This window comes from Phalacrocorax aristotelis, chromosome 1, assembly GCF_949628215.1.
Source record: "Phalacrocorax aristotelis chromosome 1, bGulAri2.1, whole genome shotgun sequence".
NCBI classification, from domain to species: domain Eukaryota; kingdom Metazoa; phylum Chordata; class Aves; order Suliformes; family Phalacrocoracidae; genus Phalacrocorax; species Phalacrocorax aristotelis.
In genome coordinates this window covers 15,759,067-15,784,841 of record NC_134276.1, presented here as the reverse complement: position 1 = coordinate 15,784,841, position 25,775 = coordinate 15,759,067, and the positions used below count along the sequence as shown (strand labels likewise).

The window sequence follows — 25,775 nt, the reverse complement described above, 5'->3', positions numbered from 1 at the left end:
TATTATAGGGGAGGAAAAAAACCTCCCAAACCTCAAGTCCTCAGCAAAACATCCAGCGTCACTAACATCATGGAAGTTCAAGAGTACAGAATTAAAGACTGTACTGGTATTTAACAATGCACTCCTTATTTTCTAGAAAATGTCACAAATCTGACAGTAACACAGCTTTGTATTGGTGTACACAGAAACTGATTGAAAAAAATCCTTTACTAAAAAATAGTAACAGTGTCCTAGGAAACTAATACTTTCCTGGAACACTGGAAGTCGCCTCAACTAAGCTGATGAAAGATGTCAAACACCAGCTAAAATGAACGTTTTTTAAAAAAAAGAAATCATAGGAAGCTAAAATAATATTTCAAACCCAGTAACTATTCAGTACTGTAAGGGCTCGTATTTTATGCAATAAGAGCAAATACCAAAAAATTATGAAAGAAAACCAAGTGATTCAGCGAACGGTGACAGACTGGCCACGTCTTTACAAATTCTTCACTGAGAAGGGGAGTCTCCAGAACATCACTCAGAAGTTGATAAGAAGTAAGTCCAGGGCAACAGGACAGAGAATATGAGAGGTACCTCATAAAATAAAAAGGACAAAGGAATGGAGACAATGAACAGAGACCACATTCCAGGTATGCAGAACTATCAAGAAAGCAGCACAGACATAACACAAAGGTAAGCTGGACAACACAACTGAACAGAGTAGCAAGGAAGCAGGGCAGTATTTGGTTCTCAGACAGGGATCTCCATTCAGTGCTCGAAACAAGCAGCAGATACAGAATGAGCAAGCATATACAGAAGAACCTATCATGTAAACGGCTACGTAGTATCCTGATCTTACCAGCAAATACCGTAATACCAGCAGCAGAAAAACACAGAAATCTTCCAGTTTTAGCACAACATCCAAGAATAATGCCATCAGTACCTCAGTAGTATTTGCCTCTCTCTCTTTCCATTGTATACCTGAAAGCAGGAAATCTGTTACCTAACGTCTAGCCTATTTTATGATTTATACAAAAGTTGACTGACATCTGCTTTAGGTGAGACATTGCTGACAACTGAATGCTATTTGCAGGAAACTGGAAGGAGAGCTACTGGGGATGGAAAGAAAGTCAAGTCACTCAATCTCTTAACTAAGACAGGTAGGCATCTTTAAGGTGTTCACAGATCATTGTTGATGATGGGCATAAGTAACTGTACAGATGCTCGGTGTTTTCAAATTCCCTGGATGCATCAATAGCTCTTGTTTACAGTAAATGTGGAAGTTATAATTTTTGCTTTAAATACCTTTGACTTGAACATCTTTAGAATTATAATAAAATACATCCTCATTCAAACAAGAAGTGTCTTTCACGGTACTTGCTACAAAGGATGAAGCCAAGCAATTGTTTAATCTTCCCAGGAGTTAAGTGCTAAGGCCTCCATATGTAACACTTTGTTAGTATCACTACAGGATACTACAGTATCATGGCAGAGAGAGAAAAACTGGCAAGGACACAATTTTCACCCAGTACCAAAAAAACCTGACCAAAGATATGGATACAACTGGCACTGTATCCAGGTTATGTGGACAAAAATGTCAAGAAGGAAGAGGAGGTTGGGGTGGATATAGGATGATGGACTGGATGACCTCCACCAGTCCCTTCCAACCTATTTGATTCTGTGAATAAGAAAAGCTCAGAGACCCAGTTAAAAGTAAAGGAACATTTCTCAGTTTTTTTCACCCATAGAGGCAAGCTTCAAGAATGCCGGTGTAATATAATTTCTTTACGAAAGGAAGACCTTGACAATCCCTCTCTAAAACACACTTAGTCTCCCCACAAATAAGAGCACTGAACATGTGAAGATTTTATTTTCAGTATTTCTTAAAAGAACATCTATATTTTATCAAGAGAAGCTATTATTCTTCCCCCAAGCACAGGTTTATCATCATGAAAGCAGATAATTCCTCTAAAAGTCATTAATTTTATTCACAAAGGAAAGAAAGGATTGGTCAAAAAGAAAAAGTTGACCAAAGAAATGTTTGTACTTTCTACATTTTTCACAGATTCCTTAGGTTGACTATGGCCTGATAGGATGTACAGATTTGGACTTAGATAATAGCATCACTGGAAAAGGCAGACAATATTTGCCTCTATAGTACAAAGCCTCAAGAAGCATTTAGAGAACAATTTTCAGAAGCAGTTCTCTAAGCACCTTCTTCTACATGTGGCTGCTTGCTACATTTTTGAGGTGACCCATGAAAACACAGAAAATATATTTAGATGATACAACATGAACAATCTAGTGCTACAGAACTTTTAAGTTGACATGATTGCCTACTTTTCTATCCACCAGATCACTCAAACACAGCTTGACTCATTAGCAAGTGCAAACTAATAAAACTGATCCCAGGCAGGTGACTATACAAGTGAGCCTGGTATGAAGCCAGTTTAAATGTAACTGGAATCCTGATTTTTGCATAAATCCTTTCATCAGTTCCCATCCCAAACAAAGCAGAGTGACCACTACATATATATTTAATGAATTATCAATAAGGTCCCTTGTAGTTTTTGCAGCTTTTTAGTGTTTTAAGCCAGAATTTCCAGAAGTTCCAAAAATCTGATCTTACTGAGTTAAATATGAAACTGATCCCAAAGTTCTCCATTTGCTGCATATTTCTGAGCTGGAAACAGGAAGAAATTACTGTGGAAGAGTGAAAAATTGTATGACAGGGCTTCAGGCATACAAGAAAACACAGAATACACTTTTGGCACTCAGTAAGAAAAACATCCCTTCTGAATGACCTAATTGTGGCAGAAGATAAGGTGTTTCCAACTGGTGTGGAGGAGTGTGCTTCTCTGTTTATTCCCTTGTATACCAGCAATTCTTACAGAATTTTGTTGTCCTCCTTCATAATAGGATCTAATATTGATCAATGAGATCATTATGTGGTTAATGCTCTGTAAATGAGTTTTACTTTTAGAGCTGCACTGAAGTTGCCAAACAAGAAAGTATTTTTTCCAGGGTGTCACTACTGTTCCTAAGGTCTGAGGTGTTTGTTGTTGGTGGTTTTTTTTGTTGTTGTTGTTGTTTTTTTAAAGATGATCCTCTCCAGAGAACTAGCAACATACAAATTTTGTGGTACTCTTCAGAATGCAACGGTACACCAGTAGTCATGGCTTCTGAACACAGGATACTTTTGTTTATTCTGTTTTTCTTGCCTAGTGCTTACAGTGTTTTTCTTAGAAAAACAAAGTACAATACAAGCCAATATATTGTCCTAAGAACCAGTAGATTAAGAATACTGTTAGCAATAGCAAGTAAGAAGCTCTCTGAATATATCCATCAATCCACCCTTTCAGAGATTCACTCCGTATTCAACTTCTTAAGAGCCTAAAAGAAATCCGCATTGAACTGTTTATTATGCTTCACATTTTAACCAATTTCCTTTTGGCCTGAGCTTGGGAGGCTTTTCCAAATTGTTGTTTCCTATACAGAAAAGGTATCTGCGCAGGGGCCTGTTAGATGTCAAAATGGAATAATTACATATTATATCCCCATAGCAATTATTTTGTTAGTCTAACCTATTCAAAAACTCTGTCACACTGTACATGCCTAAAAGTCATAAATATTTCAAGTGACTTTATATTAACTGATTACAGATAGCCATCCTTAAGATCATACCTGTTTAAACAAACTGATAAGAACATTCATATGAACAGCACTTAAAAGTCACAAACTACTACCTTAGATATACTGGGAGGCTTGCTTTAAATACACATCTTGATGACATCGGGGCTGGAACAGCAGTATCCTCAAGAATGCTAAACAAGAAGGTTGTTTTCAATGCAGAAAAAGGTGCAATGAATTCCTCATTTGCTTTTAAATATAGATATAGTGTTGTGGTAACACAACACTCTTAAAAATAACATTAGGGTCATGACCAAAGAAGTGGTTCAAAAATGTGTATGGCAGAGCTTGGTTTTTTTGGTGTTTTTTTTGTTGTTGTTGTTGTTGTTTTTTTGTTTGTTTTGTGTTTTTTTTTTTTTAAAGAATGCCTTTATGTAGCATAAAGTTCCTCTGCTAGCCTAATTTAATCTTCATTTTTCTAATTATGCTGAAACATCAGTTAAGAGCCTACCTGATGTTTTGGAGAATTTGCTGTGCTGGGATTGATATTCCGCAATGCCTAAGAGTAAAAATAAGATGGATAAAAATTACTTTAGCTGCATGTTTTGCCTATGCAGGCTGTCTTATAAACACCATCTTGTAGTATCAAGTCCCCAAGACAGGCCAGATAAGACAGGATAAGGGAGTTAAGAAACTATGAAAATCACGACAGAGTGAAACAAAACTCACAGATTTACCAAGAATGCATATTTGACAGATAAGCTCAATGACCAGGGAAAACAACATGAAGGGAACTGGCTGTCACCTGGTCCAAAGTTAGTCAGGTTCTTAATGACAACTGAGGCAAGAAGACAATTAGAAGGCCTACCTAGAAGCATGCTAGCACAGGGTAAAACGTTTGCTGGTGGATTAATAGCAAAGCAGGAACAGCAGAAGCCCAGGTGCTTAAGCGGAGAGAAAGTCCTGATGCCACCTTTGCAATGTATTCTTACCTAGAATACTATAAAAAGTAACAGCTGTAAAGATGACCCATCTTACACCAAGAGATGCTGAAGATTCCTACAAAACAGGCCTTGACTACAATGGGGATAACGGGAGTCAGATTCCAGGACAGAATACTGCAGGTGATGAAGAAAGAGAAAAGCTGACTTTGAGGACATTAAGATATTATCCTCTCCTGATACAAGGCCCATCACCCAAAGTGAAAGGGAACAGGGTAAGATTTTAGAAGGTTTTCCTCAAGGAAACGATTAGTGCTTTCCCTGGTAGTGTCAAAAAAACCAAAGAATATCCTAAGTATCTAGCACAGACGGTAGTAACTCTTAAAACATTCAGATGGAAAAATTGAACCAGAAGGCTTAAAGTCAAAAGGAAGTCAAGCCTGAATTCAAAATCCAGAGATTTCAATGTCCAGTCCTACACTTTAACATTTGCTACAGCTATATTCATAGAGTAGAAAAATACTGAAAAGAATAGTTTGCAGCCTAATTATGAAGTTTGAAGTTCTTCAGTATTAAGAAAACCACAGGTTCAAAATGCAGCACGAGTGATTCAGTTGTTCCATGCTCCACTCCACTGTTTAACAGATAAGATTTTATCAAAGTGTCTCCTCAGTGAATCTTATATAAACTTCAAAAGTACTTCGAAATCCTACAGAGTGCAACAGGTTCTAAAAGTGAAAGACTTTCCTCCACTTAAAAGGGAGAACTAAAGCAGCTGTGGGAACCAACTTCTTGTCTTTTTGCATGAGTTGGAACTCAATGAATATGAAATATATTCTCAAGAGGAACATCCAAATCGTATCAACAGTGCATGATGTCATCCTCATCGTAAAGAAGCCTGTTCTTGCAGAGGTTTGTTAGAGAGGAATGAGGGAGGAAAGCAAAATCCTTCAGTCTGATAAGTCAGATGCTTTCAGTACCAAGCTGATACCAATAACAGAATGAATTCAGACCCTTTTAGATTTCAAAGCTTTTCGTAGTCACCAGTTTTTAAGACTCACTGAAACAACAACTTAGCCCAAACAAAACAACATACAAAAGAAATAGTGGAAGTAGGTGTCTAACCTGTGGCCTCACCTGCCGAAGCAGTTCTTGATGCTTCAGTCTCAGCCTTTCCTTCTCCATCTGTAGCTGCTGAAGTCTCATCTGTTGTTGCTGATTGGAGCTACTCCCACCCATCACACCACCTTGGGGACTCTGAGGAGCCAGAGGGGGTGGCTGTTTCACTGGAGCACTTTGGCTGATTCGCTGATTCATGGCTAAGGAACCAAAACAATATACATTTGAAAATGAAATTCAGACAAATATATGCAAGGAAAGTATTATCCTTAGAAGGCATATATTAAAAACTTTACAAAATTACAAGCCATGACAGTACAAAACACGCAGCTGCACTGATGTTGAGGGTGAACTGTATGCTCACGTGTTACTCCTGTGAAATCAATGCAACAGTCTCAATTTTAAGAGTACATACTGGTTTCTAAAAGCTTCTAAAACCAGTTATATGTATAAGTTGGTGAAAAATTCAAAAGCGGCAGTAAAATATTTCAAGTTTAATTAGAAGGATCTCTATTCTTCCTAATAAACTATTCTCACTTTAGATACAAATAATAAAATCACTTTTTTAATTCATGTGAAATCTTAGAAGCATTAATCTCGAGAACACATAGAATGACAAAACAGATCACCTCCCTTATATCAAACTACATTTGGTGAAAGGCTACCATTCTTTCCAACGTGCTGCAGGTCAAGCAACAATCATTCACATCCTTTTCACATCAAGTTTTGAGTATTACAGACTCCATTTAGGGCATCTTGACATGCAAAATTATAGCTGGTACAGCCAAAAATACTGCCATCAACACAGAAGAGATTTTGCTAGTGCTTTGTTTTCTTTTACCCTACAAAAGTAAGCGATGCATCTTTTCTGGGGTGTGCAGAAGAAAAAGTGTCATCTTGTACGTCTGATGCACAATGACAACCCACATCTTCCCTTCCCCCATAAAAGCAAGACCTAAGACAGTTTTATGTTATAAATTGACTGGGATGCATCTACTTGACAGGCTTGAATTTTCCCCTACATGAAACCAGTATAGTTTAAGTCAACACAGGCACTGGTGTTCCCATAGTGAGAGAGCAGGCTGGGAAAGGCTGAACGTACTTAATTACAAGGGCACTATTTTCAGGTGCTTTGTTTTGGAATTAGTTGTTCTTGTTGTCTGGAACAGCCTGAATCTGTTAACATTCACAATATGCTGCAGAATGCATTTGCCGAAGCAGTGATGGGAGAGCAGTACACATTTTTTTCGCCCTTGGAAGGAGGATTATGGTTTGTGGGAACTAAGAAAAAAAAAAGGGAGTGAGCTTCTCTTAGGATGACAGGCTGACTTGGTGCAAAGAAAACCATCTGTTGTATTAGTTTGAATTAATTTTTTCATCACATATAGAGGATTCCTGAATACTAACACTTCTAAATATCATAAGCAAGGAGAATTATCTCATAAAAGAATCTGTATTATCTTCAGTCTCCACTGTCTTTTGAGTGTTCAACTTAAGGTACAGTAGTGCTTTTCTTCTGTTCAAGAAAGCCTAAATATATTTATCTCATTATAGTACTGAAAATGGCTGTTGCTTCACAGCCTTGCTCCCTCTTCCCCTCGGCACAGCTCATCTTTTCACTGAGAGGTAACATATGAAGAAGAATGCTTGAGTGAGAACAGGAAAGAAAAAAGAAAAAGGCCAAAACCAGTTACAGACTCAACTCTCTAGTCTACCCTTTCAGCTATTCCAGAGGTCCAGCACAGAGTCAATAGTCTAATGGACAGGTGCGTCACATTTTCATGAGTCAAGTCAACATAAAATGAAGTGGCAAATAGCTTTAAGTAATTTGAAATAATCTTGTGTGTAGTTTCTTGTAAGACAGCTTCATACATATGATCTCAAATAAGATATAACTTCCTGTAAAGGTAAGTGAACAGGTGAAGTAGGAATAGAAACTGAATCCCAATGCCAAGTAGAAACAACAGAGTGAATACAAAGGGCTGGAGCTTCAACTCCAGTCTGTAAGTCCCATCATGAACCAGTGGGGAAGAAAAATAGTGGGAAGATGACACTGCTGTGGATTAAAGGTTAAAATAAAGCATTTGATCTTATGAGACATCCAGCACTACTTCACCATCAAAACTGAAGTTCAGGAAGATGATGACCAGGATGGCAAATCAGCCAGCTTTGCCATGTGAGCTGTGGTCACTAGGCCAGCAATGGGAAGAGACAGGACAGCTTGTTCCTCTGCTGAACACACACAGAAGGTTCATATGCTCCAAGACACCAGAAACTGTTAAGCAAAAGTTTCAACAGTGCCAACAGCTGTCCTACAAGGATGTGAGCAGTGAACTGTAATTACAAGCTCCAGGACCTCCACTGGGCAATCTCTGCTGGAATTAGACTACCTATTTTTGCTACCATAGGTAGCAATTAGACTACCTATATTTACCAAATTAGGGCGAAGTTGAAGCTAGAGAGAGCAATGCAAAAGAACGGCAGCCCATCTAGCAGCTCCAGACAAGCTGGACATGACACTGCTGGAGCTGGGAATATATCTGCTCTTTTTACCTGGAATCCTGTTAACTCTGGAACCAGAACTATGCCGTTTGCTTTTTACATCTTACCCTCTTTCACCTTGAAAGCACACAATGAAGGGGGTTAGTAGGGGACAACAGACACAGCCTTCTCCTGCTGTTAGCTATTTCTGCAACTCAAGCAGAAATCTGTACTAACCTTCAGAAGTTCCAGGATTCAAACCCTGTTATTAAACAAGACGGAAAGTCAATTACAGTGGAAAGTAAAGAGGGACAAAGGTTAGAAAATTACAATCACCTGAAAGAAGCACATCTAAGTTAAAAGCAAACTACCTAGCTTGTAAAAATTAAGTACCCAAAGCTGAAGAGTGTCAATTTTCTGTAGGTTAAAAAGGCTGCCTTTATGGTCTAGTCTTCAATTATATAATCACGGTTTTGGAGTCCCTGCCTCATGCAGTTCACAGCCAAGTCATGTTACAGATAACCTCATAAAAATGTAACAGTTTCTAACCTTACTTAAACACGTAAGTGCAACATCGCTAACATCCCTATGAATTTGTTTATCCTGCATGTACCATACAAGTATTAATTCTCTAGGTCTCTTTTCCACTAATACTTATCTTTGGAAATAACTCCCCTCTCATGTCAAGGTCTTCATATTTTATATACCTATATCCTTCTGACAGCTACTTGTATTATTCCTGTTCCCTCTGATCACAGTTTGCTCCATTCTTCCTGCCTACTGACAAGATTTTAAACTGTCCCCAAACAGGCCACGGAGACGTTTTTCATGTAAGGGAACTATTTTTAACTAAAAGTTTGGACATTAAAAGAAAATATTGCTAACTGATCTTTACTGACTTAACAACACACCCAAGCAAAGAACCAGTGGAAAAAACCCAACAGTAATAACACTGAATGATTTTCAGCCATCTTGACTGATTACACGTGTGCTATCTTCAAGGGAAACAGAAAGAATGTAATTTTCTATCATTTCCACCACAGTATTTAATGAAAAGAGGGAAAACACATCTTGTCTCAAGTGACAGGAAAAAACAGAGTTTTAAAGGTTTTTGTTGTTGTTGGTTTGCTTTTTTTGTTCGTTTTGGTTTTGGGTTGTTTTGTGGTTTGTGTTGGTTTTTTTTTCTTTTTAACTCTCAAGTGTCCATTACTTACTGAGGACATGACTGCAGAATTCTGCACTGCAAAGAATATGCTTAGCAATGTGATCTCAGGTAGGCACATTTTATTTTTTCCACACTTCATGCGTTTGTGATGATCCTGACACATACAGCACTTTTTAAGTACTCTGAATTTAAAGGCAATAAAAAGTAGATAAAGGCATTTATCTAATAGAGTTAGGACTTATCAGTTTTCTGATGCATCCTGCTCCTTACCTTCCATGGGTATGGAAAGCATTTAAATAAGGGGCTCTGCACCCACACAGCAGAGGCTGCAAAGACCTCACAGGCAGAGAAGGAACAAACAAGTCTTTGTTTCTGGAAGAAGGGGATTTGAGAGAGGAGGAGGAGGGGCAGACAAGTTAAAAACACGGGCAACTTTATACAATAAAAAAGATCTTGCCGTCCTATAACATGGCTTAGCTTCACAATTTGCAGAATACAGTCAATTGTAATAGCTGCAATATGCTTTTGAGAACAGAGAATTAGTGGTCTTCAAATGTTACACATTAAACGTTCTACTGTCCAAACTCTACAGCCAAATGCCTGTTCTGTACTGTAGGAGATAATACTTGACAGTTACTGAAAAAAGTTTAGACTGCTGTCTACATCCTTAATGGGGAAAAAAACAAAAACCAAAACCCACAAACCAAGAGAGAGAAACAATTCCCAGTCATTGGTGCTAGACAGAAAAGGCCAACAGATTGTTAACAACTCAAACATAAAAGGCTAATTCTCTCCCAAGATCCTATGCCAATTTAAATCACACGTCCCAGGGCACTGACAGTTTGCAGTAACACAGTACCTATCCCCTGTGCAGAATTACATGCAAAGATTGCTGTAAAAGCATCCTTAATGATTAACAGATACAGCTAAATGTCTGCTGGTTTTTATTTTGCATTTACCATTTCATCCTTCAAAACTAAAACTGATTTTAAAATTTGCAGATTAAAATGTTCTTTATTTGAACAAACAACAACAAAAAAGCTCAGAATCTGAGCATACTATAACTTACTGTTCTTAACGATAAGAATTAATGTTTTCATTGAAGCAACTGATAAAGAGTACTTGTCTCCTTCAGCTTCATTTGGAAACTAGACAGGTTTTGTGCATCATTTTTGGCTACGGCCAGGCTTTTGAATGGTGCTAGTTTGCAACACTGCAACAAAGGCAAAAATCCTCTTTGATTAAACTGAAAAGAGCTGTGAAGAAAAAAAAATTACCAGAGGATTTGAAAGAATGAGTCTCGGAAGTAATAAAAACTTGTTCCAAGTGGCTTTTTTAGAGAGACTTGGTACAACAATTTGTTGTTTAATCAGGATACAAGTCATGTTTCTGGATTGTATTCTTTATAATGCATTGCTATATTACTTTAAGGAAATCCCAGCTGCAGTTTCATACTGGTGCTGTTAGAAAATAATCTAAAAATTAGCACAATAAAATATTCTGTTTTCAGTGTCTGATTAATCTGAGAATCCTGGAGCTTAGAGTAAGGGGGGGTACCTGAAACGGACTGTTCTCCGGGCTCATTTTGCTGTTTTAAGTGTGCAAACAAATCTTAGTGTCTTAGGTTAAAAAAAAAATTCACTCACTCCTCAGCTGGACTTTTGGTTAAAACAAAATATATCCAACGAAAATATTATCTGTTACAGAAGCATGTCCAAACGACAGACTGATTACTTTTCATTTGAATACAAGTAATTGATAAATGCAATAAATATTTTTCTTTCTGTTCTTCTATCAATATGGCACCTTTTTACAAAACAATATAAATCAATTTAAACAGTTCTTTGTTTTCTTTGATAAAGCTGCTATTGTTTTAAAGTCTTTCTGTATCCTAAAATGCAGAGGTGCAACAGCTGGATTGACTGACTACCACTAAGGCACTATAGCATCTACAGACAGACTCTTAACACACTGGAAATTAAACCAGAGTAAAATGCTTTTGCAGCTGTTCATGGATCTTTTTTTCCCCACAGAAGTCAATACCAATACTTATAATGCACCTTTGCTCAATGTATGCCATTTTAAGAAGAACAGAAATTTTCTGGCCAGCCAGAAAAGCAAATATAAATGAGATGCAGCAGTAACATAAATAGCTGTAAGAAACTTCTGTTCAGTGGATGCATATAAACAAAACCATTTCCCATTCTTTAAAAAGAAATCAGTTTTAATTTTGGAAGTCTAAACAATTTTTAAAATATTTGACTTTATTTTTAAATCTTCATACAGAATAGAACTGACAGTGTAGGTATCAGTACTACAGACAACTGTGTAGGACACACTGCATAGGTCAGATTATTATGAGACGAAACCTCAACTAACATCGTCTAAGTTTAAAGTACATGTATGAAACACTGAAAACTACAGAAAGGGCAAGACTCTGAGCTCATCAAGGCCCAGCGTTTGTCCACTGAATGTCTGGCAAAATGTATGTAATCAAAGCTAGTCCACATTTTAGACCAAAGTTTAATCAGCAGAGTCTACATAACGATATGAGCTGCTAACAATTTCACTGCTTAATCACCACATAATACTTCCTGGGTTAATTATGCCAAAACACACGCTTCTGTATAACTTCTTATAAAATAATATGAAAACTTTTTTTAATGCAGGTTTCCTTCAATTTATTTCAGGGGAACAAACCCTGTGTATATGCATGTGCACATCTGCATCTTTTTTTTAATATGTCCTAAGACCATTAGAAATGGCTGAACAGGAACTACAAAATCCAGTAAAAACTACTGTAATTAAAAAAATAAAAATCAACAGTATAAAGACACAGAGCAAAATTTTTTACCATATATAAGAAACTGAAATCGTATTTCAATGTGATCAAGTTCAAGGAGGAAAAAAGCTGAAGCTTTGAATGTTAGATTATATACGATTAGAGTATATAATTGTTGTGTGTGTGTATATATGTTTAGATTACAGAAAACGAATGATGTGTTAAAAACGATGCACCTTCGATTTTTAACGTAGTATGCTCATTAACAGAGACATGCAAACTGCGGTGTTAGAAGGATATGGTGGAAGAAAGGGCCCTATTAGGAGTGTAGTTTTCTTTCACTGTCACAGCTGTTCTAACACAGCACTGGAAGTACACATTATTTTTACTGGCATTAAGACACCATTACCAATAAATCTCCTTTTTGAACAGGATGAAATTATTCTGAAAACCAAACCAAACCCAAAACATGTATAAACTTTTATTAAGGATTTGTCAGGGCAGTAGGTTTATATAAGTGTGGGTTTTTTCCCTGCTTTTTGTTAATATACAGATATTCTACATCAAGTAGATAACGGCATCCTTACACAATACTTGTAGACAGATTTAATGATTTCTTCAGTGAACTCTGTACAGTAAAGAGGTCTAAATACATCCTGCTTTTGAACAAACAAGATTTCACTTTCTGATATGATGGCGAACAACTATTAAGTGTCTTTTGTCACTACCATAAGGGCAGCATCCCCTATTACAAAGCGATGCTTACTAATGAAATTTCATGTGCCTCTGCAGATTCGCCACGAGCTCACTTCAACACAAGTCACTGGTTCGCTGAAAACCAATGCTGCTCCATCTGTACACATTTTCTGACACACATACCAAAGTACACAAATCTCTTCCCCACCCTATCTGATCTCCTGAAATTGTTCTGGAAAAACAGAGATGGGAAAACAAAAAATCTAATACCAATATACTTTTCAGATGAGTGAAATCCACTTTGTTTTAGAGAGCATGTAAAGAGAATATGCCACTGAATTTGCAGATCAAAACCAACTGTGGCTCATGCGCTGCTTTTGTGCAAAAATGGAAGGCAGATCTGGAACTTTAAATATCTGAAATGCCACTGTAACCAGACATAAGGTCTGAAAAGTTTTCCAGTCTAGGGTTCTAGTTCTATCTTCTCCACAAATCTGCCTCTGGCAAGGTTCTATAAACTAATTTGAAGAAACACATATTAAACAAAGTGCTGGACAGGTAAGGGATAAGAAAGCAACACTATGGAATATTTCCTTTTAATTTCTGATACTTAAAAATTAGCAGATGCTCTGAAGCTTAAGCTTTTAAATGCATTTCAAGTTTGTTCTGTGGTTGTTTTGTGTGGATTTTTTTTTAATGGAAATGATAAACACATGCTTCAGTGAAATCTACAGGTGCACTTTACTTCAGTATTTCTGAACAAGCCCTTTTCACTGTTCCAAAGGTATATGTTCTTACATTACAAAAAAAGGAAGCAGAAAATCCTGATGTGCATTCTCTATACTCCTACTGTTACCACTTTTATTCCTTCTCCTACTTGTGTAGTTCAAGTAGCTACTGTACACAGAGCCCCTGTGGCACTTTCCATAATGATATTAAACACTGTCTTGCCTTGCCTTCCCCCTCATCCAAAATTCATGCAGAACTTCAAAAAACGTTAACATAATCTGTAAGTGGGAGTGATAAAAATAAAGTCGTGGCAATGACTTCAATCTGAGGTCACATCTTTTACTTCATACTCCATATGGCAGCTCCAACATTTCAAAGAACAGAAGGAAAAAGACTGGACTTGTGTAACACTGGTATGATCACTAGTAACAAACCTATAAAACTGAAGTCTGGGATAAAATAACATGAAAACTGAAAGAGCATCTTGTTTTACTCCAATTCCTGCAGACACACTTGCCTGACTGCTCTAATGGAGTGCTACTGTTTAAACACAAGACTTATATTAAACCAACAATGACACGAAATCAACTCCCAGTTTCTGGTATTTTCCTACTTCAAGTTCACCATCCCATCTTCAAATTTAACAAATTAAGTATCCTCAAAAGGCAAATCATTTTAAGTTCCATTTCAGAAACAAATTCTATCATCTGCAGACTTAAATAACAGTTAAAATCCCTTTAATGGTATTTGATAAGAAAGCCTATTCTTGGAAACTTGTAGCAATAAAGTTGAATGATTCCAAACTTCAACTGGCTCTAGGAAATTTAATTTTATAGAAAAAGCAGATGATGTTCTACTTCACCAACTCCAGCCACTCAGAATGCATAGCTGATCTGCTTCCCACCCAGGTATTCTTTGACTATCAAGAAAACATACTAACTTATCTGGAAGGCTTAAGAAAACCAGTAAGATCTGTGATGAATGACTAACGGACAATAGCAGAAGCTAGTAAAAGACAAAACAGTCCATAACACAAGCTCAACCTGACAATCCAATTCTCTTAAAAAATAACCTGCTTTTAAAAAAAAAAAAAAGTAATTTGAAGCCCCTTACTTTACTACAAGGCATGCAAAGGCACTGAGAAGGTAGGACAGCATGTTTGTACCAGATGCTCCACTAGGCAAAGAATCCTGCTGATACAGGCCTAAGGACCCCCCTCCCATCCCCATTCCTTTGATCCCATGTCATGTTTTATTATTGCCTGTGCTTGGCAGCAGAAGACCCTCCTTTCATACTTAGTTCTTCCCTAGATTTTCAAATTTGTGAATTCTCTTAATGCAAAACTGTTCTAAAGTCAAATGCAGAGACTTGAAGGATCAACATCTGAGCCACAACAAGACTTTACTGCCATTTAAGTGGTGTAGCTGAAGACCTCAAGCGCACTTCAAAGATCTTAGATCTGAGTCTTAGAACAAAGTTCTTATCTTCAACTTGGAGCACTCAGGTTTTAGACCCGGCCTACTCCACAGCCAGGTATTTTGACAGTGACTCTTATCTGATGCATTAGTCTTAAAACCCTGCTCCAAGAAAGAATCCATATTAACTATGTCCTTTTATTTTCTCTTTAAAAGCATGAATGCAATACCCAGATTCCTCATACCAAGTAAGTCAGTAGGTGTCTCCGCCTAAAACAATTTCTTCAAACTGATTCTCCTTCCTCTCTCTGTTCTAGCCACATTAATGGAAAATTCCCAGCACTACTTATAAAAAACAAACAAAACACGGTATACGCACACCTACTACAGAAAATAAAGATGAATGCAAAGCTTCGATGAGAAACATACAGAGCCATAAGAGCTGTCTTCCTGGAAGCTGGGAATTCAGAAGCAACAAGGGCAAAGACTCTTCAAACTTCTGTTTCTGAATACTGGAACAGAGGAGTATGTTTGCACATACCGTTCAACAGCTTTATTGTTTTCAATGGTTCTTCAGATTGGTGAAAGTGGCAGTATCAAGGGAGAAATGAATTTCTGCTTCATTTTCTGTCACCATTAGTATCACTGTAATAATCAAAAGCTTCAACGCTACAAAGATGACTTCACCTAGGATTGCTTATGAAAGTTTTAGTAGTGAAAAAATAGTGAAAACTAAGCCTTTGTATTAAAACAGAGCGATAGAAAAGAGTATGGTGATCCTCAGGGGGAAAAACCCAAAAGGATTTTCAACCTATATTAGGCACGGAAAGGTAAACTTCTGAGTCATTCACATGCTATTTAGGGTCACAGCACATATTTGTAGAGGATCTCCACATGATAAGTAAATGCAAGGCTCAGTAAGTTAGCTCTGTCAAACATTTTTTTTCTACTTTACTGGAGTGACTTAAGGAGGTCACAAGTGAGAAAGCAACAGGAATAAGATTTTGTATTTTCTTGGCTCAAATGATAACAACATAAACCACAATACAATGTGTACAACTTAAGATTTCAAGGAAAACTCCTTCAAGCTCAACAGCAGCTAGCAGCTTGTCTCTATTTGCCATCACTCCAGATCAGAAGAGCCCACATGCTTCCCCCCCCCCCCCCACTTTTTTTTTTTTCTTTCTCCTTCTCTTCTTCTTCTTTCCTGCCCCTTTCAGTTACACTTGAGCTCTTTGACTGAAAAGGTCTGGAACAGATTAAAAGTCCGACCACAAAATAAAGAGCCTTGGCATGTACTCAAGCCTGTCTGGGATACACATAAGCAGTGGGCCCAAAAAGGGAAGCTATGCAGCAAGAAACCCTTATGCAGTCTTTTGGACGTTTCTAACTTCTTTCAGTTTAGCTGCACAGCCTGAACATTTGATGGAGTTTCAGTACACACAAGACAAGTAGCTTTTGCCCTTACAGTTAGACCATACTATTTACAGGAGTACAAAATAGTTCTGAGAAACACGGTTCTTCTCACTCACGACCTCTGTCAATTACAGCCTTTTCCACACTCCTTTTTTAATTCCAGCTCATCACTGGAAACTATAAAGTAATGCAAAGACAAGAAAAATACATTCCCTGCAAGATTACTTAAATAAATGGAATTGACCTGCCTCTTTTAACTGCAAAAGGCAACACTGATTTTCAAAATGACTGCTTCCTTTTCAGCCTTATTCACATATTAAGTAATTGTTAAGTTGCGAATTACCCACACACTCCTCTTGCAGCACCCAAACAGATCTGCAACTCTGGCTGGTGCTAAAGTCAGCATGGACATTTGCCAAAGCTGACAAGCTTCAATATATGCCCCACCTTCACGCTCAAGTTGCACAGTGGTTCAACCTGTCTACAAACTGGTGAGCAGTTTATAAACAAAGTGTGACAATCTGGTGTTCTCCCTAAGAGCAAACGGATGTTTAAAGTAAGCACTCAAGCCTACAAAACAAAAATGCTGAAATGTCTAACAGCCATTTCAGAAAAACAAAACAAAACAGAACAGTGACTGTTGAGTTTTGCAGCTCTGTGTTTATATGGCATTCATGGAGTTAATGCCTCTCCCAAAAGGGGCCCACAGTTGTTGTTAGGTCAACCCCTGTAAAGCTTCAAAGGCTTTGTATCCCCTCAGCCTGACCTACTCACTGATCTGCACACTGTTTTCATTTAGCTGCACCGAGTCCAAAACTAAAGCCTGAAAACCACAATGATCTCTTCTCTTTTTTTACCCCTACTGTTTTTTTCCATGGCTCTGGAAAAATAACTAAAATCCAAAGGAGTTGAAAATAGTAAGTCACTGGGAAAACAAATAAGGGGTAAATTAATACAGCTAATAAAGCTTATACACACAGGTCATGGCTTTATACAAAAACTAAAGTTGTAGTACCACCTTAAATACATCAGAACAATCACTTGGACAATCTAAGAAACTAGTTTAGAGTCTCTTAATATTACATGCTATTGCTATTCATAGTCATCAGTGCCAATATTTTATTTAAATGTTTGCAGCTCTGCTTTCCATATAAATCACAAACATTACAGGAAAAGAGTTATCAGTTCTATTTTGTTAAATTTTTACATCTCGAGCCTGCAATCCCTAATTTACTGTTTCTATTTCCAATATTACATCATCTTTAAGCTACAAAAATATTAGAGTAGAAAAAACAAAACTAATCCTTTCTCTCCATATTGTTTAAAACAGAAAGTTTTGTCATGATCATCACTGTGACAAGCTGGAATTATAAGCTGGTATATGTTTCAAGTATATTTAAACAGCATAAATTATTATTTGACAATGCCCTCTTTAGGATAGAACAAAGGAAAGTAAATAATTGCTTGGGAATTAAAAGATTCTTCTGTGGTAAAGTTTTGCAATTTTAAAGGGAAGAGTGAGCTTGGCTGAAACTGTCTCTAGGTAAGTAATTTCTGAATGCCACCAATTTTGGGAACTGTATGGATCATATGGCAAAATCCCAACCCCTAGCATTAGAAACTTTGGTGACATACACTTCTACAGGATATATGCTAATCTTTTATTTTTAAATAATTATTTAAATCAAGGTCTCTATAATTCAAATTAAAATATATTTTAATTTTACTATAAAAAGTTTTCAAAATATGCCTGCAAAATTAAAGCTGAGTGAACTGAAGCGAATCAAAAATTCTCAAGTGAGATGAACTTTTACCAAAGCGTGGGTCAAGCCTTGGGTCTAGCCAAGATGTGGTCTTGTTCTTATGGTTTATGTAGTAAATTTCTCCATCCTGGGTCATAGCTTGTTCCCATCCATCGGGGAGTGGGCCTGCAATATAGAAGGAAGGAGTTGATGGCGGGCTCTTGTTTGCTGCAGCTGAAATTGATCTAAAAAAAATTCCAACATTTTACATATATAACAGTACATGAAACAGAAGAGTTTCAAGCTCATGTCTAACATTTCTGGGATAAGGGCAAAGAAGTGGCGGGTGGGAAATCAAAGAACAGAAAGCACTTCTATAATTTTGATTTAGGATTTGGAGTTTAATTTTATAACTTCTTTGCATCCTTTCATACGCTTTTGACACGTCCTTTTGCTATAGCACTATAGTACAAAACCAGCAATAAGTCAAGCCTGCCAGAATGAAACCAGCATGAGCACCGGGAAAAAGAATAAGCATAGAGATATTCTACCTTTCATGGGAAAGTTCATCTAGTGATTAAGGCCCAGCAGCAACAAGGTAACACTGACAGGATCCTAAAACATTCCTCTTTCACAAACAATTAAAAAAAGTGACAAAACTTGTTTTCCCTTTACCTCATACCATAACCTTCTGTGAAAGCTTAAGCAAGCAAAAACACAGACCTGAAGAACAGCAGGCAAACAAGCAATGAAAAAGTAAAGGTAAGAAAACAACATGAGCAGACAGACACAGTGCTACAAACAGCAGCGCTACGCCTCTACAAGCAGGAAGGCACAGGGAGGGAAATCTACGTTTAAGAAATGGTAAAAGGTAGGTAGGTGGTGGTATTCTGGAGTCCAGAGCTAGTGTCTGAACATGAGAGTCTTGAGGTGTGTTTCCCTTATGTTCCAAATATCAGCTTTTGAGAAAACCACATTTCATTGCTATACAGTTCATAAACCACTCATTCCCATCTCTATATGATCATGTACATTCATCTGTATTTTGCTTAGACTGAAAACTATTCTTGAAATTACAATCATCATCTCATCTTCTCTGGCACGTGCTTTACAAATGTCTGTTTTTTAATTCTTATACTCACATAGATATAGACTTTCTAAGATATCTACATGCAGGAAGATCTTGCCTACATACCTTTAGATTTAATTACAATCCTAAAATAACATAGCAAAAGATCCACTACAAATGTTAAGAATGTAAAAGAAATTAGAACGAGACCTGCTGCCGGAAGCCATCATATTTCAATCTCTCCTTCCACTCTTTTTCAGCCTAATACAGTAGTAATACACTAGCAAAAGCCATCTGGATGTTAAGACTTGGACTAACAGATCATCCTGTATAATGTAAGATACATTATGCACAAACATCATAGTTTCATATATAAGATTCAGATAATACACAAAAAATACATGTGTGTATCTGACAAATGCCTGAAATAGCTACTATATCCATGTTCAAAAAAACATTAGCTCTTTGGCTGTCATTTTGTCCTAAAGTCACGTTCCTGTTGAAGAATTCATTGTTTAAAGGTGGGTGGGGGGAGAAGAAAGGGGAAGGATAGATTTGTTTGCTTCATCTCAAAAGATATTCTTGGAGAAGTGTCAAAAAGAGTAAAACAATCATTTGATTGCATTCCAGTAATATCCCAAAGCATAACCAGGACAAGAATTCCTTACTGTGGTCTTTGAAGTTCCCCTGCAAACTACATTTCTGGTTTAAACTCTTTCATTTTGGCTCAGAAAACTATGCCTTTCTCTAGCAACCTCACTACTCCACCATTAGAGCTACAGGTTTAAGTGAGGAAAACCAGTCATTATCATCTCATTGGACATTTCCTTCCCATCCTTAACACTCACAAGCTTTAAATGCCACATACGAGTAACAAGAGTACCTCAGCTTTTATCAGAGGCTAGTGAACAGAACAGGCAAGAGTGACAAAACATTCATAAACTCTAACATATTCACAGTATAACAGGACTTCAATGCAGAATTGGAAGGTCAAGCGCAAAGAACCATGTGCTTTTTTACCATAACCAAAGACCAGCAAGCTCATCAGTGTGATGCTATTTTATAAAACTGGGGCACAGGAGCACAGTGACATACCCCACATTATCCAAATGTAGAAGCCAATGAACCAAAAATGTTCCTTGACTGCTAAGCCAACACCCTAGCCTTGTGGGCAGAGCTTCTCACTACCATTCTCCTCAGAGTCCTCCTAAGCCACACATCCCTCAGATGAAACTCAGCAAGAAATTATCTTTTGAACTGCAAAGCCAAAAAACCCAGCTGGCTCTAGGAAAAACAAAACTAGCCTTGGGGTGTCAGTCCTGCTGAACATTGAGTAAAGTGTATACTGGTCCAGCATGTTCCTTTGTAGTAAATAAGAACAAAATGCCTTTGAAGCAGGATGCCAGGAGCTGATCAGTCCACCTACATGGTGGAAGAATACTGCTTATTAGATTCAGTGACCTCATGAGTACTTGCTTACTAGAGACAAACCTGGGCAAGGTTCTCTTTCTAAATAAAATACACAACTGTGGACAGGACAGGAAAAATCTGTCTGCTCACCTGGCTGTCACAGTAGCAAATCTTCCTTGCTAGGTGCCATCAACGGCTGCAGAAACAGAGCCTTTCTCTCTAGAAACTACTGGCATTAATCATGATGTTGCTTTCTTCCTTGGCCAGTAAACTGCTCTTATGTATCTGCTGTCATCCCTACACGTTGAAATGGTAGTTCAAAAATTGATTAGTACTGCTTTCTGTAATTGCTATTTGGTTTTGTGAGCAGTTGTGAAACCAGAAGACAGTCAAGTCTGATTTTGTAACTCACTGCCTGAGAAACTCTGTATTAGAGGCAAGTAATGGAGGAAAAATGGAAAACCATGGTGAAAAATAGCAGACATGTTCACTCAGAACATCTAGGAAAATTCCTGTGCAACGACATGTCCGTGTTCCCTGAAAAGGCTCAATAAGAACAAAATTCTCAGCATGAGCTTATGTTTATGAGCATGACTTAAGTTATATAAACTCTGTGTTGTTGCTCTTCAGACCTTCTACTAAAATTTCCATAGTTGCTGTAGCCCATGTTGTACAAAAACAGCCATGCTGTGCGTAACCAGAAGTCCATTTAGCCCAGACACCTATCCTGGGGTGATGGACAGGCCTTATTGCTGAACGCAGTGCATTTAAGTCACTGTCAGTTTATTATAAACTTTTAAATAAAGCACTGAATACACATATAGACCCAAAAAGTATAGTGACTGTGAACTGTCACTCGGCCTTCAACTGCCTCAGGTGATTTCTCAAGCCAGATTCTGTCTACTTACTAGGTGCCAAATGGTCTCTCTTTCAAGTACATCTTCCAGTCTCCCCTTGAACCTTTGTAAAGATTTAGCACCAACAATATTCCTTGGCATGGTCTCCTACTAGTTCTGTTTGATGCCTCCTAGGTCAACTGAATACAATCACAACCATAAGCTTACAGTTCTATGAAATTATTTGCATGGGGAGAGACAACCCTTCTACAGAACTCACCGTTTACTGTGTAACTTTTAAAGACAAAGTTATCCAAAAACTAGATTCCAATATCCAGATGTAAGCCATCCTTACAGAACTACTGATAAAGCATACTTCTGTAACTAAATATTTATATAATGCTGTGACTTAACATAAATACATGTAATTTTAAAAGTCTGTGTGCATCTCTGGTGCATGTCTCCAGTACACGTTTCCATTTTTTTGTGAGTTTTTACTTTCTCAGTATACCATTTTTGCCATGAAACTCAGAGTCTTGAATGCAAAGCAGAGCTCTCTGCCAGCAGACAGAAAGCAACAGAAAGAGTAACAAAAGCAAAACCGTAGTATAGATTCAACCTATGCTGGGATACAAACTATATCTTGCAAGCTCCTACAGTTTCTGATACATAATTGCAAAATAAAAGTAAAAAAAGCTGTATTTTAAGCACAAAGTTAATGCATATTAGAGGGCATCTGTACCTAGATATTAAAAGAATACGCATGGACAACCTAGGAACTGGAGAACCCATTTTCAACAGCAGGAATCACCTTTACCTAATATGAACACTGATCTCTAAGAACCTTCCTAATCTTCCTCTGTGAAAGCAGAAATTTTTCCCTTCAACCACTGCCGCTGTGATTCCAAAACTTTTAAAAATTGTATCAGTCTACAAAATTTACCTAAAGTCCACCTTCACTCTGTTGAATCAGTAAAGCTTACCAAAAAACACTACTAAAAGGGGGCATTTTTTTGCAGATGAAGAAAGAAAATATTACTGTCATGCAGATACTTAGAAACTCAAGTTTCACAACAGACCATATGTAGCATTGACTGTACACAAAGCAGAATTTGTAGTATGACTGGTTACATAGAAGAGAAGAGAAATCGGCAACTGAAGTGAACAAGAACCTAGGAGAAGACCTAGAACTCATTTCAGCTATTGGTATATTCCTCCTTGCCCTCCCGCCCCCTCGGGGTGTGGGAAAACCTCAAGAGTTATGAATCCAAGTGTCTATTTTGCTACCAACCTCTAACATGGCACTACAGCCTTCCCCTAAGAGGCAAGGGAATTACAATAGCTCTACAAATTTTCCCCAGGAAGCCCAGTTCAAAACTGCAACGTAAGAAGGAAAACAAGAGAGGACAAAGACAAGTAATCTGCTCTAAAGCTAATTATCTAATGTCTATGCAGAAGCAGAAGAGGCTAAAGTAAGCGGTGCTGTCAAGCATGATTCAGGAAGTAAAAGGTATCCGAAGAATGGAAGTATGTAAATACAATTACTATCCCATCTCTGGTATATCAACTGTAATTGATAAGAAACAGGCATCGTTTACTTTCAATACTTTCAAATTTATACCTTTACCTCAGTAAAAAATGTATAGGACAGGTTCCTCAGAAGAACAAGTACTGCTGTTATTTTTTTTTATATCAAGACAGAATAACATAATTTCTCCTACAACACCTCTAGGGAAAAAATGGTTAGAAACACACACACAAAATCACAATAGTCAAGACTAATTTTTATATACTTGTTGCATATTTAGAAGTAACAGGCTTGTTTTCTTTCCATTACTGATGTGAAGATGCAATCCTATTACACAGAAAATTAACTAACAAATGCATTCAGAAGAGCATTGTGTTTCTCTGCATATATAAGGCCCAAACCATTTTAAGTTGATTACATGTAGCAAGCCAAGTTCAGTAACACTGACACAAAAAATATCAAAGAACTAAAACAAGCAGGGGGAAAAAAAGAAATCCTCACTTTTCACTTACTGATGCCCTCCTATAAAGGATGCATGCTTACTAACATTCATAAAATAGTTCATTCACAAAATCATGCTGTGAACAGATGAAGCTGGTTCAGATGCCTATTAATGGCTTCCAAAGCAAGACACCTGGATTCTCATCCAGTCTTAGCTGCCTCAAGAGATGGGATTTCTTAATAAAAACAATCTAAAAATCTCAGCCTCATGCTAAACTACATCCCCCTTACGCCAGTACTGATTTTAAACCCTATCCTGACTTGCTCCACCCACACCTTCTAGTCTTGCTTTCTTCCTCCTTCCTTGAACTCCACTTATCCTATTTATCCAGAAAAGACAGCAGGTTTATCTTCAATACGCAGACAGCAGCTTTCTGTTCTCTCTCTCTTCAGTTTGTTTTCCTGTTCTTAATTCTAACTAATGGAAGCTTCCGATGGCTTTCAAGGCAGATCCTAAAAATCCTCTCTCTTATGTTTTACCACAGCAACTTTACTTATAAGCTCCTATGGCAGCCTGTAATTAAATATCCTAAAACTTGGATAGTACCTTCTGATTAAGGGCTACAATTACTGAGCACTATACAAGGTTGAACTATCCAGAAAGGAAAACATTCTCCCTTGTGGCATTTCTAACATATTTTTTGCAAGTCTGCGACCTCCAGCTGTCACAATACTTACACTTGGTTTTTCCCAATATCTTTCATGAAAGGCTTTCAAAGCACAAGGGCATGTTTCATTGCCAGCAATATTTCATAACAGGAAACTTCTGTCTTAAAGGTTTCAACTTTATTTCCCAGTTCTTGAGAATAAATATCCAAATTAGAATATTAAGTAGTCTGATATGCATGATGTTAGCACTCAGATTTATGTTCCACTGTGCTGAAGTGGTGCATAGTTACTTGATTTTTCCATTTCTCTCTTTATGACGCCACCAAGGAAGTATAAATTACCATGAACTCAGCAGTAAAAAGTAAAAGAAACAGATATAAGAAACTTTAGTAAAAACAAATATACAGTCAATTTAAAGTTAGTGCATAAAGATTTGCCAAATCAGGCATCAGAAACAGAATCAAATAAATGCAGGTTCAATATTATTTAATTGAAAACTGACTTTTGTTAAATGCAAGTAAGTTAAGAGTAAGCAGGTCTACCTGAAGAGCACCAAGTCACATCACCTCCAGTGATTTAAACTTTAAAAAAAAAAACAATGTCACATAAACACATACTATACACAGAAGTTCTGGTTTCTTCATGCACTTTATCAAATTCAGAGCACTGGGGAAAAAACCAAGGTTTTCAGTTCAATTCAATACAGTATCCTCTGTGAAATTTGAAATAAATGTTTAATGAACTTGTATTCAAATAAGTGCTTTCTCAAGTCACAAGACATCCCACTTAGACCTCTCAACTCTTCTTTATTGCCTGAGCAAGAAGACCTATGCAGGATCACTTGCTCGCACACATCTGTCAGTTACATGTAAATTCTTAGTTTTCTTTTTAAAATAATCCTCATGTACTGACTGCTAGATTCTCTTTTAGATTTTTACCCGAAAACTAACCAGTTTATTTTTTTTGCTAAGGACCCTTCATTTCTTTCTAGGTACAAAAAATGAATCCTACTTCTCTATCAATATTATTTCCTGTTAATTCTTGGTACAATGGAATGTTTGAGGAATTATCTTAGAACACAGAATTTCTGTCAATATTCAGACAGCAAGCATCTAGTTTTAGCACAAATCAGATACACCAAAAGGCAAGACAGACCAAGAGAATTGTTTCCTTTCTCTTATTCCCTGTTCTTTGTAAGTGTCCCTGCAAAAATATGTCAACTCTATTGCTGCAAGTTTCCCGGGATATATTTACAGAAAAAAACAGTCACAGGTATTATATTTTCACATCAGAGCCTGAGACCTTAATTGCTCTGAATCATGACTTCCTGAACTTGAACAGGACTCATTTGTTTCAGGATAATCCAACCTCCTGGCCTAGCCAGCAAAAAGTTTGATTAGCTTCCCCTCCAACACACAGCCATGAAGAGCACAGTTTGGTCATGCCTGTTAATCTTTTGGTATTGTCTGCAGCCTATGAATTGCAGCATGAAACAAAGCTGTCTAAATGGACAACAAAAAGCTGCACCAGAGAATAACCTTTGTGAAATACGAGTACAGCAGACATACACAAAATACCATCAGACTGTGAGAAAAGAAATAAAACACGAACCTTAGCGACAAACAGAAGCATAGAGAAGAAAGTGCAGCAGCCAAACTAGCATGGCACCAAATTTATCTGCTTGCTCTTTGCTCCATCAGGACAAGAGAGCTCTGAAAACATACAGC

General features: G+C 37.4%; 1 protein-coding gene across 8 annotated transcripts in view; it reads right to left on the bottom strand.

Moving 5' to 3' along the window:
- YAP1 (Yes1 associated transcriptional regulator) overlaps positions 1-25,775 on the bottom strand; it is a 90,448-nt gene that overhangs the window by 16,494 nt on the left and 48,179 nt on the right. Inside the window, exons 4-6 of one of the 8 annotated variants that reach the window (XM_075081919.1) lie at positions 18,168-18,281; positions 5,676-5,869; positions 4,121-4,168 (exon numbers count right to left, since the gene is read on the bottom strand). In XM_075081919.1, the coding sequence (XP_074938020.1) occupies positions 4,121-4,168; positions 5,676-5,869; positions 18,168-18,281 (356 nt within the window). The remainder of the gene's footprint in view (positions 1-4,120; positions 4,169-5,675; positions 5,870-18,167; positions 18,282-25,775) is intronic. The other 7 variants (XM_075081880.1, XM_075081885.1, XM_075081889.1 and 4 more) reach the window with 7 other exon arrangements.